This window comes from Orycteropus afer, unplaced genomic scaffold (assembly GCF_000298275.1).
Source record: "Orycteropus afer afer isolate SDZICR_OR568_19922 unplaced genomic scaffold, OryAfe1.0 scaffold00160, whole genome shotgun sequence".
NCBI lineage: Eukaryota > Metazoa > Chordata > Mammalia > Tubulidentata > Orycteropodidae > Orycteropus > Orycteropus afer.
Window position 1 is genome coordinate 1,978,293 of NW_006921747.1, and position 19,469 is coordinate 1,997,761.

Below are 19,469 nucleotides of genomic sequence, written 5' to 3' on the forward strand. Positions count from 1 at the left end.
AAGCAGAAGCAGAAGAAGCAGAAGCCACCACCACCGCCACCAACATGTTTTGTAAATATATTAGACTTTGTAGTTTCTTGGAACTACTCTGCTCAGTAGTAATAGCACAAAAAAAAAAAAAAAAAAAAAAAACCTGTTGCCATGTAGTTGATTCAGATTCATTGCAACTTACAGGATAGAGTAAAATATTCCCATAGGGTTTCCACAGCTGTAAATCTTCATGGAAGCAGACTGCCACATTTTTCTCCCAACAGTGAGTTTGAATCTCCAACCTTTTGGTTAGCAGCTGAGTACTTAACCACTGTGCCACCAAAAAGTGTGTATTAATGTGCCATTGTTTTACTTCCATTGAAAAAAGCCTTGAAATTACCCAAGTTCCACTCTATGGACACTTGGCAATACATACTTACAGAGCATCTACTATTAGCAAAACCAGTACTACGAGATGCTAAGATGTTCTCCAGTTAACAAAGTTGGTTCATAATTAAAAGCTGACCAAAATGAATATATAATTTATTTTTATTTATGTTCTATATATAAAGTTTCTCTGAGAAACTGGGAATTTACCCTCTCTCTCTAGGAAATCTTTTCCTATCCTTTAACTCCTTATTTATCAAAGCAACAAGAAGTTAACTTATTTACATGTGTCTTAGTGAAGGCAGGAAAGTAACTCAAAAAGCAACCAAATGAATCTTGAAAACATTAAGGTTTTACATTAAGTGAAATTAGTCAGAGCCAAAGAGACTAATATATGATCCCACTTATATGAAATATTTAGAAGGGAAAAATTCATAGACATGGAAAGTAGAGGTTAGCATGGGAGAAATAGGGGTTGATTGCTTAGTCAGTACAGAGTTTCTGTTTGGGGTGATGAAAAAGTCTTTCAAATAGGTAGTCATGATGGTTGAACAACACTGTGAGTATAATAAATACCACTGAATTATACAGTAAAAATGGTTAAAATGAAAAATTGCAATGTTTTGCATATTCTGCCACAATAATTTTTTTCTTTTTTAAAAAGAAAGAAAAGCAATCCAACCATGACCCTTTACAACACAGAGACCAGTTATACATTTAGTATGACACCTTAAAATATTTGTGCAGGAAAAAGGTGCATGAGAAGCCAATGGCCAAACTAGTACTGAATTCACCTCAAAAGGCCCAGTCTTCATTAGTCCCAGACATACACTGACCATCACTGTCACTAAGAGTTACACAAATAAAGAGATCTTTGATCTTGACACATAACAAGGAACCACACTTTCTTTTTTTTCACAGTAAACATACATGGAATTGGTTAAAAGCCTTTGAAGTTTGACATAATGATCACTGCTATTTACTAATTGAGGAAGTTGGGCAGGTTAATAAACCTCTCTGTACTTCAGTTTCTGCATATATAAATGGAAATAATACTACCCAACCCCTAGGTTGTTGTAAGGGGTAAAAGAGAAACCACATGCATCCTGCTTGAAGAATAATGGCGGTGCATGACTAATGATTGCATAATCAATGCTTGTGTGGTAGTGTTTGCATGCACCAGTTACTGTTGATGTCATTATCGTGGCAAACTGTGTTTCCAAAGACAGCTATAAAAATATCTCTATTATTTTCCTGTGACTGTTGTAACAAATTACACAAATTTGGTAGCTTTAAAACAACAGAAATTTCTTCTCTCAGAGAGGAGTTCCTTGCTTTTTCCATCCCCTGATATCTATCAGCATTCCTTGATTTGTGGGTACATCATTCCAATCTCTGTCTACCTGTGTCAAATCTCTGACTCACACTTATAAGGACACTTTCCACCATATTAAAAGGGGTAATATTCACAAATTCCAGGGATTAGGCATAGACATATCTCTTGAGGGGGGCAGAGAGCACCATTCAACCCACTAGGGAATCCCTGGGTGGTACAAAAAATTAAGCACTTGACTATTAACTGAAAGGCTGGAAGTTCAAATCCACCCAGAGGCAGCTGGAAAGAAAGCCCTGCAATGGTTACAGCTCTATGAAATATGGTTCTACTCTGAGGCACACAGAGATGTCATGAGTCTGCATGAGTCTGAATTGACTCTACTCAGTGGCAACATTTTTTTTTTTTAATTTAACCCTTTTCAATCTACCATCCACAGGCACTTCTAGAATCTTGTCACTCCCCCATGAAAAGGTAAATTTTAGGCATCGTTCCTTGAATCTAGGCAGGGCTTTGTATCTGCCTTCACAAATAGAGTATATTATAAGTGATATGACCCAAATTCTGAGTCTGATTCATAAAAATGTCATCCATTTCTACCTTGTTGATGTGGAAGACTCACTATAGAACCCCGGTACAATGCTGTGAGGAAGCCCTTTTTAGCCTACATGGAAAGATAAAACAAAGGGGTAAGGTGTAGGTGTTTCAGCCAACTGAGGTTTCAGCACCTGGCTAGCATCAATTGCCAAATATGTGAGTAAAGATGCTTCTACATAATTCCAGCCACAGTTGTTGAGTCACTCTCAACCTTGGGGTCTCCTCAGCTCAGATACCATACTTTAGAGAGCAGAGACAAACCATTCCCACTAAGTTCTTTATCCTGTTGAGCTCTCTGCCTGAACTGAAGACTCATAAGTAAAATAAATGACTGCTGTTGTGCTAAGCCACTGAGTTTTGAGGTGGTTTGTTATGAAATATAGAAAACTGCAAAAACTATTCCTTAAATAATTGAAAGAGTTAAGGTTAAAAATAAAAATACATGTACAAAAAGTACATAGCATTTAGTATTTTAGATCTTAGTCTTACAAAATATAGTGTAAACAAATACACATAATAACAAACACACTCAAACGTATGTACACACTTTTAGAGGAAAAGAATGATTCCCTGTCTCTTATCCTGAGTCAAGGAATATGGGAGGATATCATAATTAGACATAGGAACTATTCAAGCTGTGTTGTTGTTGTTGTTGTTGTTGTTGTTGTTATGTGCCGTCGAGTTAGACCCGACTAATAGCGACCCCTCCTTGGGTTTCCGAGGTAGTATCACTATGGAAGTAGATTGTCCCATCTTCCTTCCAAGGGGTGGCTGGTGGGTTTGAACCGCCAGCCTTCTGGTTTAGCAGTCAAGTGCCTTAGCCACTATGCTACCAGAGCTCCTAATTCAAGCTGTAGAGAACCTTAAATATCAGCTGGTCTAAACCCTGTATTTTTCACAGATTTAGAGAATAAGGCCCCAAAAGACTTCCTGACCCTTCCCTGTCAATATAGCTCTTCACTCAACGAAGATCCATCTTGGACCTCATAGGCAAGAAAGAAAATTTCTCACAGTCTCACTACCTTCCCAATTAGGAATACTGAAAGGTGCAAAAGGGAGCATGGAAAAGGCACTGAGCTTCTACAAACATAGTTATTTTGGGTCATGTGTTCATCAGATTATGAGATATTCTCTTCTCTTTCTGCTGAATGAAACCCATCTTTTCTTCTCCTTCTTCTGTTGTTGTTGGTTTGTTTTCCTAGTCTAATCCCATATATCTAGGTCTTAAAATATGTCCAGGATAAAGAAATATAAAAACAAACACTTTTCTGTGGTGAGTAAAGGAAGATTTCTTCAATCAAGTATCTTATCTGGCTGCTTGGCATATCCTCCAAACCTATCTTAGAGATGGGGTAGTGTATTCTAGAACAAAGCTGTGACATAGAACCTTCTGTAATGATAGGAATGTTCCATCTTTGCACTGTCCAAGATGGTAGCCACTAGCCAAAAGTGGCCATTGAACATTTGTCCTGTGATCAACCAGACAAAGAAATTTCAATAGTGCCTAAGGCACTTGACTGCTAACCAGAAGGCTGGCAGTTCAAACCCACCAGCCACTCCTCAGAAGGAAGGTTGGGCAATCTACTTCCGTAGTGATGTCGCCTTGGAAACCCAAGTAGGAGTCCCTATGAGTTAGGTCAGACTCGAGGGCACATAACAACAACAACAACAGATTGCACAGTGTAGTTCTAGTCTGAATAGTCATAGAACAACTCCAAACCCAAAAGTTCTAACTCATGCCTTTCAGGTATTCCAATTGTTCTGAAACCCCTTCAAACTTACTATTTCTTTCTACAGTTTGAATAATCTAAGTCTCCTCCTCGCCATCTGCTGTGGAAGGACTGACCCTCAATCTCTTCATGGTAACATGCCCCTTGGGATTTGGAATTTCTCTCCTACAATTACTTACTGCTTCAGTGAAAGTGAAGAGAGCCTTGAGATGTGGTCACAACTTCAGATTTCTGACAGTGATTCAGACTTGAGTTCACAGTCAAATAAACACAAAGAACTAAACATCCCATGTGTGAGCAGCTATGTGGGATGTATAGATGAAATATTTCCAGGGATATTTTCTTGACTTTTTTGTTGTTTTATCAATTTTAAAGCCATAATAAAATGAATTTTGGATGTGTGAAAGTCTAATAAATGGCAAAAGGGCCTACATATTAACCAAATCAGAGGATAAAGTTACCTAGTAATTTGTTTATAACTGAAATTCAAGTTTCCAAGATCGACCCCTCAAGAATATCTTTAACTTGAATGCTATTCAACATTATTAGTTGCAGCTCCTCCCAACCCCACATCCTTTACCCAGTCCTTCCCTTCTGCTGCAGTGGCCCATATTCTCAATCCTGGAACTACAGCGTCTGAGAGTTGCCAATCAGGTCTGAACTCAACAGCATCCAGTCTTCAATCATGTTTTCTCTTCTTGCTTTAAATGCCTCTCAGAAAGGCCTCATCCGTTTATCAAGATTCAAGAAGCCTTCTACTGCCTTCTAGCTGAAGCTGATTTCTTCTTCCAGACTTCCTTAAAATTCTTGTCATTTTAGGGATGTATTAAAATAACCCATTTGCTGTTTATTTTCCCCAACTAAATTATGAGCTATTAAAATAAAGGCTTATTTTTATTATATGCCTTATTGTTCACACAAAGAGCAATGAACTGTACTTAGTATTCTTAAAAAAATATGGATTGGATTGACGCAAATATGCCCAATACATTGTATAAACTTATAGCAAGCTTGACTTGTGTTATTTTGTAACCATTACACAGACCAAAAGCATCCTTAATGACTTACATTCTTACAGAGATATGAAACACAGTAAGCTTCAAACCAAATGAGACATTATAGAGCGATATCCTAGGACTGATCAATTGAACACAATGATTTTTTGTCATTCCTTGCCCCTCCAGCATTACAGTTTCCATGCTGCCTGAAAAAAATAATACTTTGGCAATTTTTCAGATTGATGAATTTGAGCTAATGGATTAAAATGGCCACAAGAGTCAAATCACTGAAAGAGGGAAACATGATGTTTTCAATATAGAAAGTCTTTCCAAATCCAAGTCCTCAAGTGAAGCTGGCATTAGCACTAAACAGATGCTACCCACACACACAATATATTCATTAACAGTGTTAAATGAAAAGTACCACTAAAGCCAATAGTATCATTTTCTCTCATTTGCTGAACAAATCTGTGTATTAACTAGGATGAGGTCTCTGCTTCTAATCTGTTTCACACTCCATTATTACCCTTCTCTTCTCATGTAATTAAAATGTAGCAGGAAGTTGATACACAAGAGGGAGTGTCTGTCTTAAAAATACCTTTGCATAATAAAATTTAAGCACTCATCTCATTTATGATCTGTCTCCCTTAATAAATAAACTAATACTTCATTTTAAAAACCATATAAAGCTCTATTAACCCATCTGTATTCATATTAATTTAAAGTGACTGCTTATTCATAATTTTTCCCCCATTCATAGTCAATAAACACATTCTAAGTGTCTATGATGTGCTAGGAAGGGTGTGTAAAGCTGTGGATACAAAGATGAATCCTTTAAGTTTTCTGTCTTCCAGAGCTCACAGTCTAGTAGGAGAGACAGGATAATAAATAAATGCGGTGCTGCTTGTCCCCCAACTTCTTGACACCAAGTACAGGAGATTGCAAAGAAAGGAGTACTCAACTTAATCTGGGAGACTTACAAAGAATAAATAAGAGGTAAGAGAGATGCTTATGAACATTAATATTTATAGAAGATCAAATGTATGGGTCTGGTCAACAGGATTTTCAAGTGAATTTTGACCTCTACAATGGGATCACAGAACTGGCTGCTCTAGTAGCAGGATTCTGAATCTCATGTGACTTTGCCCTCCCAGGCTACAGCTGATGTGGCTTTAGACTCAGGTTATGGGTGGTACAAGCAATCTGATGTACAAAACTATGTGGACTAATGCAATTGCTTCTCTGTAATTTGATGTAGGTAATACCAAGCAGATGGTCAAAGAAGATGAGAGAAACCCTCAATGAGATGAATTAACACAATAGCTGCAACAATGGGCTCAGACATACCAATAATCATAAAGATAGCTCAGGACTGAACACTTTTGTTCTGTTATACATAAGGCCACCATGTGTGAGCCTACTCAATGGCAACTACAACAACAATACCAAGAGACTGGGGCAGGCAGTGGTGGGAGCTGAAAGGGAAAGGACACTATAAAGAGAGAGTCAAAGCTAGCTGCAGACTGAAGGTGCAAAGCAGAAGAAAACATGGATAAATGGGGGGAGTTAATCAGTAGCACAGAAAGAGTGGAGGGAAACTGGCTTCAATTTGAATGCAAATTGAAGTAAGGCTTCCAGGGCAATGCTGATGCCCTGTGGTCCTAGAAAGCAATATGGAGAGCATCCGTAACACAACCTTGTTTTTTGACAACATTTTAGGTCTTGTTACTGTGAGGTCTGTCCACATTCCCTTTCATGTTCTTGGATTCCCTTGTAATCCCTCCCATTTTCCAAATGCCTGGATATTGTCACTTCCCTTTTCCTTACTCCCCTGTACTTGCGTTAGTTCCTTGGGTCTTGTTCAAATAGAGGATGAGCCAGCATCCTGAGTTATGGAACATTCTGGCCATTCTCTCTGACTTGTACTGTTTTACAATGTGTCCACTTTACAAGTATTAGAATGCCTTCCTCTGATCCTCAGTGGATCTTTATCTTACTTTAGGGTAAATAAATCATGTTTTAGACATCACACTGAACAAACTCAATTTGTCTTCATGAAAAATAGCACTTGGAAAACAGACAGCATAGTGTTCTGATGAAGAACACAGGCTCCTGAGCCAGATCCACTGTGACCCAATCGTGCTTCACTGCTCTCCAACTGCATGACCTTGGGCAACTGTCTTTACTTCTCTGAGCCTGTTTCTTTAACTATAAAACAGAGCTACTAATAGTGCCTACCTCATATATATATATATATATATGGGAGCTCAGGTGGCACAGTGCCTAAGTATTTTAACTGCTAACCAGAAGGCTGGCAGTTCAAACCCACCAGCCACTTCCCAGAAGGAAGAAAGGGCCATCTACTTCTGTAGAGATACCTCCTCAGAAATCCAGGGAGGGGTCGCTATGAGTCAGGATCAACTTGACAGCAGTGAATTCTCATGTATATATTTTAACTTCACATCTCTTTTTATTTAAGTGATTAGTATATTCTTTATTATGCATATTCAGCTCTTCTGGAAGGTAATGATATTAGAGAACACTGCTAAACAATATATGTGTTCAAGTTGATATTTGACTTATAAAGGGAAACAGAATGATCTTCTCATATACATTTTTTATTTGCAGTAAAACACATACAACATGAAATTTTCCACTTAAACCATTTTCACACTTACCTTTTGGGGACACTAATTACATTTACCATGTTCTACAACAATCACCACTCTCTATTTCTAAAACCTTTCCATCACCTTAAACAGAAACTAAGTACCCATTCAACAGTAACTCCCAATTCCCCCTGCCCTTGGTAGCTTCCAATCTACTCTCTGTCCCTATGCATTTGTCTACTCTAAATACATAAGTGGGAGCATAAAATATTTGTCCTTTTGTGTCTGGCTTATTTCTGGGGCAAAGTTTTCAAGGTTCATATGTATTGTATGTATTAGAACATCATTCCTTTTGTTGGCTGAATTTCATTGTTGGATATACCACATTTTGTTTAGCTACTCATCTGCTGATGAACATTGAATTGTTTTTTAACTTTTGGGTATTGTGAATAATACTAGTGTACAAGTACCTATTTGTGTCCCTGTTGCTCACATGGTTTTAGGAAGTATATGAGATATAAAGTGAGTGCTATATAAATGTTTATTAAATAAATGACAATTCATTTCTCACTTAATCATAAATAACAATGGTTTGGATTTTGAAATCTTAATGAGTAGAATTGATACCACATGCAAGCAACATTTTGCTGAAGATAATTAAAAAATGGTTGCAGCACAATGGGTTTCTTTCATCCAGAGCAAAGAAGAATGAAGAAAACCAAAAACACATAGAAATAATTAGTCCAAACAACTGGTACACCATGTGATCCTCAGCCTATATGACTGTGAGACCAGAAGAACTAGATGATGCCCAGCTACCACTGTCAATCACTTGGAGGGGGTTCTATGTAGGAGATCCTGGATAGGAATCTGCAACAAAATTCAAAATTATTAAAAAAAATAAAACAAAAAAAACGACTAGGTTTGCTGGTCTGATAGAGCCTGGTAAAACCCCTGAGACTACGGCCTCTAGCAGCCCTTCAGGTCTGGAATTGAACTCACTCCTGTGGCTTCCAGCCAAATAAAAAAGTGATCAGCATAAGGGCTGAACATTTACATCAGGTAGATACACTCCTTGGAGATATCAATCATGGAAGAACAGAAAGGCAGTGTATGCACAGGGAGATTGCTGGAGGGGGGGGCAGGAGTGCATGGGAGGAAAGGACACAGGGAAGATGTAACCATATGGAGGAAGTAGAAAGAGAGCTGTTACATTGTGGGAAATTGCAGTCAATGTCATGAGACAAAATGTGTATGAACTGCTGTATGGAAAATGAATTTGCTCTGTAACTTTTACCCAAATCACAATAAAAATTTTACAAAAAAGAAATCAGATGTTGTATTGCACTGGAAAAATTTGCTGCAAAAGACCTCTTTAAAATGCTGAAGAGCAAAGATATCACTTTGAAAACTAAAGAACACCTAACCAAGTCATGGTATTTTCAATAGCCTCATATACATATGAAAGTTGGACAATGGATAAGGAAGACTAAAGAGTTGATGCCTTTGAATTATGGTAATGGTGAAGCATACTGGAAAAATCATGGACTGCCCCCATAAAAACTACTGCCATCAAGTCAGATCCGACTCATAACGACCCCTCCTTGGGTTTCAAAGGTGGTATCAGTACAGAAGTAGATTGGCCAACCTTCCTTTTGAGGAGTGGCTAGTGGATTTGAACTGCCAGCCTTCTGGTTAGCAGCCAGAAGAACAAGCAAATCTGTCCTGAAAGAAGTGCAGCTGGAATGCTCCTTGGAAGCAAGAATGGCCAGACTTTGTCTGACCTACTCTGATCATGTTGTCAGAAAGGACCATTCCCTAGGGAAGGATATCATGGCTGGTGGAGTGGAGGGTCAGCCAAAAAGGGGAAGACCCTCAACAACATGTATTGACATAGTGACAGCAACGATGGACTCAAGTATAGCAAGGATTGTGAGGCTGGTGCAGGGCCAGGAAGTGTTTTGTTCTGCTGTTCATAGGGTTGCTATGAGTTGGAGCCAACTTGACAGCACCTAACAACCACAACAACAACTAGTAGAAGGGGGAATTGGCAGTTCAGCAGTAGAATTATGGCCTTCCATTCAAGACCTCAGTTTCACTCCTTGCCAGTGCACTACACATGTATAGCCACCATCTGTCTATCAATGGAATCTTGTTTGTTGCTATGATGCTGAACAGGTTTCAATGGTACTTCCAGACTAAGAGGAGCTCTGGTAGTGTAGTGTCTAAGGCACTTGACTGCTAACCAGAAAGATGGAGGTTCAAACCCACCAGTCACTCCTTGGAAGAAGGTTGGGCAATCTACTTCCATAGTGATATCACCTTGGAAACCCAAGGAGGGGTCTCTATGAGTCGGGTCTGACTCAATGGCACATAACAACAACAACGACTCCAGACTAAGGCACAATAGAAAAACAGCACTGGTCTCCACTTTGAAAATCAGCTGATGAAAATTCTATGGATCACAAAGGTTTGATCTATAATTGATTATGGAGATGGCACAGGTCTGGACAGCATTTTACACTATTGTACATGGGTCACCATGAATGAGTGTCATGATGAGTTGAGACAATTCAACAGCAGCTAACAAGGATAACAAGTGGAAAAAGCATTAAACTTGAAGTTAGGAAATCTATTTACCACAGTTATAAATGGATGTAATTTATTGAGGGCCAGCCATGTGCTTGGCACTGATCAATTACTTGACATCCATTTTCTCATTTGTGTGGACTGCAAAAGGGCATATTGAATTCCTCTTATATGTCAGGCACTGGGCTGGTGCCACAAAGATGAATAGAATATAAACCCTGCTCTTGAGAAGTTCCCGGGTGGTTGGAGTAATAAAGCTCATTCAGAAAACCTTGGTATCCACTTTAGTATCATCGTCAATAAAATGAGGATATTTGATGTGGTGACTCAAGGTTTCTACTTCATCCAACAATGAATGATTTCACATGCAGTAGGCTAAGAGATCACGCCATCTATAAATAACCCCCATGCCTCTTAAGTTTTGCCACTTAATAACCACTTGTGCTAAATGGTAGTGTAGAAGATCAATACCCACAGTATTTTGAAAGGTCTTTGAGGCCACGTTATTTGGATTGGTTGTTGAAAGATGCTGGCAGAAGTAGCATCCTTCCAATAGGGTGAGATTTCACAAAACCAAAGGAGAGACTGAAAGACACAAAATCATAGTGTTCAAGCAGGAAGATGCCTTAGCGGACATCTAGTACAACCCAGTCATTTCTATCCTGAGTCTCAGTGAACAAAGATGATATAGTTCAAGGCCACCGAGGGCTTAATACCTAGTCCTTTGGCACCCAAGTCAGGTCTTTTGCACTGCCCCACAATGTATCAAACTGGCTAAGAGACCTGGTTCTAAAGATCATGGGTTCAAATCTATGCTCTGCCATTTTATAGTTGTGTGACCACAAATCAAGTTATTGAGCCTCTCCTCTCACATGTAAAATTGGTATTCTAATGTTAGAGGCAGTTGGGTCAACGCTTGACTCATGGTGACCCCATGCACCCTTTCCCATGATCCTAATACTACCAAGCCTCAAAAGGATTAAGTTAGATAATACATGCAAATTACAACAGCATAATGCTTGACACAAAATAAACCTGTAATAAATGTCAATTACAACTGCAACCTCATATATAAAGCACTTTCTCTATGTAACCACTGTTACACCCATTCATTGCTCTTTATGATCATTGTTGTTGTTAGGTGCCACAGACTTGGATCCAATGCATAGTGACCCCAGGTAAAAGGGAATGAAACTCTGCCCAGACCTATGCCATCCTTACAATTGTTGCTATGTGCACGCCCATTGTTGTAGTCACTGTGTCAATCTGTCTCATTGAGGGTCTTCCTATTTTTCACTGACCCTTAACTTTATCAAGCATAATGTCTTTCTCCAGAAATTATTCCCTCCTGATAAAATATCCCAAATATGTGAGACAAAGTTTCACCATCCTTGCTTCTAAGGAACATTCTGGCTGTATTTCTTCCAAGACAGATTTGTTTGTTCACCTGACAGTTCATGGAATATTCAATATTTGTCACCAGCACCATAATTCAAAAGCATCAATTCTTCTACAGTGTTCCTTATTCATTGTCCAGCTTTCACATGCATATAAGGAGATTAGAAATACCATGGCTTGAGTAAGGCACACCTTAGTCCTCAAGGTACTTTTTTTTTTTTTTTTTTTAATACTTTAAAGAGGTCTTTCCAGCAGATTTATTTTGCAAATCATCATTACCTCCTTTAAGTTTCACAAAAATCTTATCAGCAAATTGCAACACAGAGATGTTCTAAACTTGCCAAAGGTCACACAGTAAGGGCAGAACCCAGATCATCTGTCTCCAGAGCCCAAACTCTTCAACATTATACTGTTGTGTAAGCCTTTCCATGACTTTCTGTTGCCAGCATTCAGTGCTTCCTAGGTTCCAGGTCCTGCTAGAAATGCTTTATATGAATTACCCTTTGACAAACTATGGCATATTTTATTATCACATTTACATTAAATGATTATATTAACAACAACAAAAAGATGAAAGAGAAAGTTGAGGTAGGGGAGGGAGAGGGTCATCAAGTACAATGTAAATCCAGAACATTCAGAACTACCAGGCTGTTACTCTAAGTACATCAAATTACTGGTACCTCGTTGTTGTTGTTGTTGTTATGTGCCGTCGAGTCAGCCCCAACTCATAGCGACCCCTTCTTGGGTTTCCGAGGCAGTATCACTACGGAAGTAGGATTGCCCAACCTTCCTTCCGAGGAGTGGCTGGTGGGTTTGAACTGCCAGCCTTCTGGTTAGCAGTCAAGTGCTTTAGCCACTATGCTACCAGAGCTCCTACTGGTACCTCAGAGGGGTGGAAAATTTGTAAGCAGATGAGAAAGGATGGACAATAAAGATAATGAACCACTTTGACAGCTTCAGGATTTTTCTGAAGAGCCAGCATTTTGTTGTAGTTATAAGTAGCTATCATTACGGAATCAGATTGCTCAATCTTCCTTCCCTCCGAGGAAGGTTGGGAAATCTACTTCCATAGTGATACCGCCTCAGAAACCCAAGGAGGGGTCGCTATGAGTCAAGTCTGACTCGACGGCACATAACAACAACACAGTGTAATGAAAAGGTTTGTGCTCTTCAGTCTACCATCAGCTCTTTTATTAACTGTGTGTCTTTGAGCAAGTCATTCCACTTCTCTAAGCCTTGGGTTTCCTTTTACTAAAATAAGGATAATAATGTCTATTGAAGGAGGCCTGGTGGTGTAATTGTTAAGTGGTTGGCTGACAACTGAAAGGTTAGTGATTTGAACCCACCTCACCACTCTGTGGAAGAAAGACTTAGTGATCTGCTCCCAGAAAGATTCCAACCTAGAAAACCCTTTAAGGCAGTTCTACCCTGTCACATAGGTCATTATGAATTGAAATCAACTTGACAGCAGCAACAACAACAATGCCTACTGCAGAGTTGTTTTAAAAATTAAATGAGATAGATTTTAAGTGCCAAGCATGGAGACTAACACAGAATAGACAATAAACATCCTTTCCTCTGTATAGCATAGCATATTGTGTGATAATCTAGGATTGGATAATTTATGGATGTTTGCAGTATAAACCCAGGTAAACCACACCCTCTTCAATAGAGTAAATTTGAAGAGTAAAGTGTAACCTTGCTCCTCTGTCTAGTGAGGAATGTCAGATTATTCTGCTAAAAAAGGAGAACAATATTATCTTTCTCCTGATTTGCATCTGCTACAAAGAAAACTTGGTTGGATTTGCCCAGTTTGCTATATTTGGAGAGGTCTTCCAGCATCTATCTGTGTGATTGTAGAGAATTTAAGTCTGACAACAAAGTACAATTCTGGAATGCCAAGTCCTCAGAAATTTTTTTGGATGACGTCATTCTCTTGGTTCATTATTTCACAGCAGGTTTGAATACACTGTCAGCTTCCCCCAAACTTCAAATTACTGAACAATCCAAACGTACAAAATAATCACTCTCTCTTATTGACAAAGCTTATAAATCCTTGCATAAACTGATTAACTTCTACCTTACTTATTTCTATAACCCCCTTTGCCAGTTTGTGAGAGAAAGATGTGGTACAGGGCAGTGATTCTCTGCCATACAGGGTTTCTATCAGCTGGAATTGACTCTATGATAGGTTTCTTTGTCATTTCATCCCATAGTTTTCCAGTACAATACTGGTTTGTTAATACCTTGTCCTTTTTCAAGATCTTTGCTGTCAATAAATTATTATTTATGCAATAGAATTATAATTCTAAGAGAATATGTTTTATACCATGATTGATAGAAAAATATGCTTTTTACATTCAGAGCAAGACCAATTTTCCAACATTTCAGCTCTATTTGCTCAAATGCATTACTGTTATAAAGCACCAATTATGGCTAATAATGGTATTATTCTCACCTCAGTAAGTACTTGGTTTGGTAAAGCTTTAAGGACTTTCAACTTTGGCAATCAATTTAGTTAACTACAGGAAATTGCCTATTTTGTATAGATTATTACCTTAATGTCATATTACTCCCCAAGCTCCCATACACTCAGAGTGAATTGCCACTCTATATACATTTACATATACTTTCACATACACTTCTTACTATTAAGCTTGCCAGACAAAATACACTTTAGAAGCCATATGTGTATAAAATCACAGTTTTCAAAGTTTGAGTTCATATTCTCCACCCCCTCATCCCTGAAAAGCTTTCAGATTTGAAAAATTAAAACCATGCCAGATTACATACAGTCACAAAATTACAAAAAATCGCCCCAAATAGGAGACTAGGGAAACAAACAAGTTCTGGTGGGAAGGCAATAGATACTATCTGCCTTTTGGGGCCCCACCATGCATCTATCTCACTAGGCATAAGCTTGAAGTCTTACAGAACTTCTTCCTATCCCTCATTCCTACATCCTATTAATAGCTAAGTCCTTTAATTCCCTCTTTTAACTTTAACTTCAATCATTATTTTCCATGTTACAACACTAGCTTTAATGTTCTCCTTATTTAATATTAAAATACAGAAGCTTTTCTACTTTACAACTTTTTGAAGAACATCACAGAATGTGCACATGAACAGATGGAAGCTGTGGTCACTTGCACTTAACATTTAAAGGACTAAGAGAATGATTTAGAGCTCCAACCTATAAAAAAACTCTTTTAACCTCTGCTTCCTCCATTCTATTGCATCTTCCCCCTAGGAAAGCTCTCCAAACTCTAAGTCTGATCACATCTCATGCCCCTGCATATTAAAACTCTTCTCTGAATTTTCCTTGCATACAAAGCAAGTAAGCCCAAATTCAAAAAGTACTTATTGAGTCTTCTGTTGAAAAACAGAAGCAAATGTCCATCAGTATTCTAGAATACAGTACCTTGGACCCACACAACCCCTTGGGGATTTAACTTCATAATCTTCCAAACTGGGGAGAATTGAACATTTTTTCCCCTCAAAACAGAAATCTATAAAGTTAATGCAGTTTTTATTAGATACCTTCCCAGTTTTAACTACAACTATTAAAATGTGAGCCATTCTAATGCTTACTTTTTAATGCAGCCATTCTAAAGCAGCAATGTCTCTGACCTTGGTTTATAGAGTTCTAATTAAGTCAAGCACCACCAACATCTAGGCACTTACCATGAACAATGAATGAAGGGCATGGAGAAAAGATGCAGTCCCTGCCCATTTAAAATTCAGTATATCTGGGAAATACATGTCACAGTTATTATCAGGAGTGATTAGTATAATAATCAATACATTAATGGAGCTACAGGAGAACTAAGGAAGGGTGTTATTGGGCAGAACAACCAGAGAAAAACAACCCAAGAAGAAGAAACTGCCTGAGTAAGAGTGTGGAACTGTGACTATGCATCAGGTGTTGAGGACTTCATAACTCAGAAAAGGCAAAACTCCACCATCATATTTGGGATTTTCACATGAAAATCTTACTGTTAATAGTGTTATCGTCACATAGCTGTATCAAGCAGGACATATGTTTATTGCCAACCTAATAAGTTACTTTTGATATCAGAGCAAAAAAGGTACATATTCTCATGGCAGCAGGTTATATTGCCTGCCATCCCCTCGCTTTGTAAGTCCAGTTACTGATATTGCTAGTGTAGACCAGGAACTTCAAGGAAAAATAGCCTCAGAATAACTCCAGAAGTAATTTTGCCAGAATTGACTTTGCATCTGAACCTCAAAAAGTAAATGTCTGGTTTGTGCAGTGGCCCTGAAGCACCACCGAGACGACATTCTTCACAGAAGTGTAAACACAAATTCTTACACAGTGTAGAATCTAAACCATGCAGCAGCAAAGAGAACTGCTCTCCTGAAAACTGAGAAAGCTCTCTATTTACTATTACAGTGGGCTACCTAGTGTAAATAGTTAAAATTATTAGCTAATTTTCAAATCTCATTTTACTCAAATGTTTCAATGCCCTACCTCACAAAACCTTTCCCAGTCACTACTAAAATTTAAGAAAATATTTCAAGTTGATCCCATATTTTCTTCCTGCATTATTGACTCAATGTGCTTGTAGTTACAGAATACAGCTTGGAAGATAGAGAATACAAAATGGAGGGAAAACATAACAGAGATCCCAAAGAGGGAATTGCCTCTAAATTGGATTACCAGCCTCTGAAGAATTGAGATTAGATGGAATGAAATGCTCAGATTTAATCAGAACAGAAAGGTTTTTTAACCAAAATGCTGAGTTGAATCCTACTTCAATCACTTTTTGAGATTCCTCTTGCCCCATCCCTCCAGAGCCCCCAATAAGAGCTAAAGCAACCTGTGCGGTTTCACTTACAATTGTGAAGTTCATGACTTTGAGAATCCAGATGGTCATGGCCAAGTTCACCAGTATTAAAATCATCAGGAGTAGGACAAAGAAGTACAGGCATCTCTTACGCCAGCCGTAAATCCCCACTTTATATACCTGTGCCCCTTCAGAGCTAGGCATGGTGCTCCGGTGGTGTGTGTACTGTTCTTGAGGCATCTGAAATAAACGAGGCGAGAGAGAAGCACTCACATTAAACTGCTGAGAGAAGGAAAAAAAAAATGGAAAAAAATCAACTGATGAAGAGATATGGCTGGCTGCTGTCTGTATCTGTATGTTTTCACCCTCCTGACAATTCTAAAAATCTGTTCCCTCTGGACAAAAGTTGTTCCTATGGATGCTTGCTTGAGTCTTCTCTTTTGATGCAGCCATCATCGCGCATGATAGGTATTGATGCATTCACATCCACACATACAAATGGGAGGAAAGGGACTCTTAGGAAGCCATTTTCCAAATGAATCTTAGAATTCCAATGTCTTTAGGAGATGTTCACATGCACACATACAAATGGGAGGAAAGGGATTCCTAGGAAGCCATTTTCCAAATGAATCTTAGAATTCCAACATCTTTAGGATAGAGACACTCAAAACCTATCAAAGGCCTGAGGATGAAATTTGGAATTGATGTGGGAAAAGAAATTAAGCCCAGACAGAAGTTCATTTTGAGGGGTAATTAATACTGTTCATATAATTTATTGAGAAAGTTAAAAACAAAATATCAAATTCAATCATTCTGAATTTTCAGAGAAGCAGTCAAAAAACAAACAAAAATCGCTTTCACGGTTTTATTTCAGAGTTAAAAGGGGCCCTGGTATATACGTGGCTCAAGCCTCAGCTGACTCAGAATCTTCAACAAGTGAGCTCTGGTAGCGTAGTGCCTAAGACTGCTAACCAGAAGCCTGGTGATTCAAACCCACCAGCCACTTCTCAGAAGGAAGGTTGGGCAATCTACTTCCGTAGTGATACTGCCTCAGAAACCCAAGGAGGGGTCGCTATGAGTCGGGTCTGACTCGACTGCACGTAACGACAACAATAATGTTTAAATACCTCCGTTGGCAGAGACCTTACTACCCTCTGAGATAGCCCTAGTTGAGTGTTAGAATATTCTAAGTATTGTTAACCAACTCATTTATTTAATAAACATAAAGGAGGGCTAACACCACGTAAGGGGTGAGTATGCATTCCAGAAGCTTGCAAGCTAATAATGGGAGTGATAAACTGGTAACCTGATTATAGGAGAGTGACATAAGAAAATATTCTTCTTCAATCTTAATATGCCATCCCTATAAAATAAGAAAGCATTCCCAAACTCCCAACTTTGACACAAAGTATTTTTATACTGGTATTACTAATTAGGTGCCAACACAAATCTAGACAAACATATCATTTATATAAAGTTCTAAAATCAAAATAAATTTTAAACTTAAATAAAAACAAAGCTACAAAACCCATATCATTCAAAACGGAATATACCTGAATGATACACAGATGATGATTTGCTAAAATTACATTGCATGAAGGTAGTACCAAGTACATTTGCACAGTCTTCTCAGTGAAGCATCACTACTTTACTACATGATATGAAAATATGGTTTTACTGTTTTCCCTGGTCAGACTACTGCATGATCTCAATTTTGACATCTTTAACTTGGCCTTCATGTGGGCATACTGAAGTCTGTACAAATAAGGCCTGCCTCTGCCTATTTTATTTTTTTCTTCGTTGTTGTTAGGTGCTGTTGAATCAATCCCTGACTCATGGTGGTCCCATGCATACTGGGCTCAGACCACTGTGATATATAGGGTTTCCACTGGTTGATGTTTCAGAAGTAGATAGCCAGGCCATTCTTCCTACTTTGGATAAGTCTGGAAGCCCTTTAGCATCATAGCAACATGCAAACCTCCACTGACAGAAAGGTGGTGGCTGTGCATGAGGTCAGGAATAAAACCTGGGTCTCCTGAATGGAAAGTGAGACTACTGCCGTTGAACCACTAATACTCCTATTTTCTTCTGAGTCAATAACTATGAAAGTAGTAACAGGTGGTGCACAAAAGTGGCCAAAATGACAAGCCTAAATTTTGGCCCTAAAATCACATTCTTGGATATTAGGTCATCTTCCAGATGGTTCAGAATATGCTTATTTTATAGTTTTTAGATAATCATCAAAATGTACATAAAATTTAACAATCCCTTAGATAACACATGGTTGTTAGGAATCAGTGGATTTCCAGTGGAAAAACAAGAATGAATTCTTTCTTATGCTCATCTAAAATGTTCTGTGAAAGTGTCACTCCAAACACTACACTAATGCCAGAACAAGTAATCTAACATTGGTGTGTGCTTAAATATGTGTGTAGAATTATGAGTTGGGGGATATATATTAAAAAAAGAATAAATGAACAATATTCCATCCACTATTAGCTCTTCAGCTGTCTGCAGGTATAAGATAGTCCAAGCCAAACCTCATGGGGGAAATTCTTACTTGTATACGTGAAAATTTCCACTCAAGCTCCAAAAGCATTTGGTTCCCAGTCAAGCACAGAGCTTTGTGCTTCTTGTTACTCATTTTTTACATCTTCTTGGAGTAGTGTCTAAGGCATTTGACTGTTAACCAGAAGGCTGACGATTCAAACCATCCAGCCACTCTTGGGAAGGAAGGTTTGGCAATCTACTTCTGTAGAGATACCACCTCTGAAGAGTTGCTATGAGTTGGACTCAACGGCAGTGAGTTTTTTTTTTTTTTTTTTTAAATAGGTCAAGAACGTGTTCTAAGAAGATGGGCAACAACAAAGCTGTCACTCACTGGCCATCTTATACACCAAGATCCATTAGAAGTGAAGTGACTTTCTTAGCAGCCTAAACAAAATTAGGCCTTTTTTTCCCATTAAATCCTATTCTGTGATTTTAAGGAATTGGCCACAGAATTTTAGAATCAGTTCTTCAAGCTCCTTTGATTCCAAACAACTAAATTT

The 19,469-nt window shown here is 38.4% G+C and overlaps 1 protein-coding gene across 1 annotated transcript in view; it reads right to left on the minus strand.

Annotated features, from left to right (window-relative positions):
- Positions 1–16,659, minus strand: part of SGCD (sarcoglycan delta) — a 639,197-nt gene extending 622,538 nt beyond the window's left edge. The window contains exon 1 of the mRNA XM_007946410.2: positions 16,471–16,659. Coding sequence (XP_007944601.1) covers positions 16,471–16,659 — 189 coding nt within the window. The remainder of the gene's footprint in view (positions 1–16,470) is intronic.
- Positions 16,660–19,469: the final 2,810 nt, after the last annotated feature.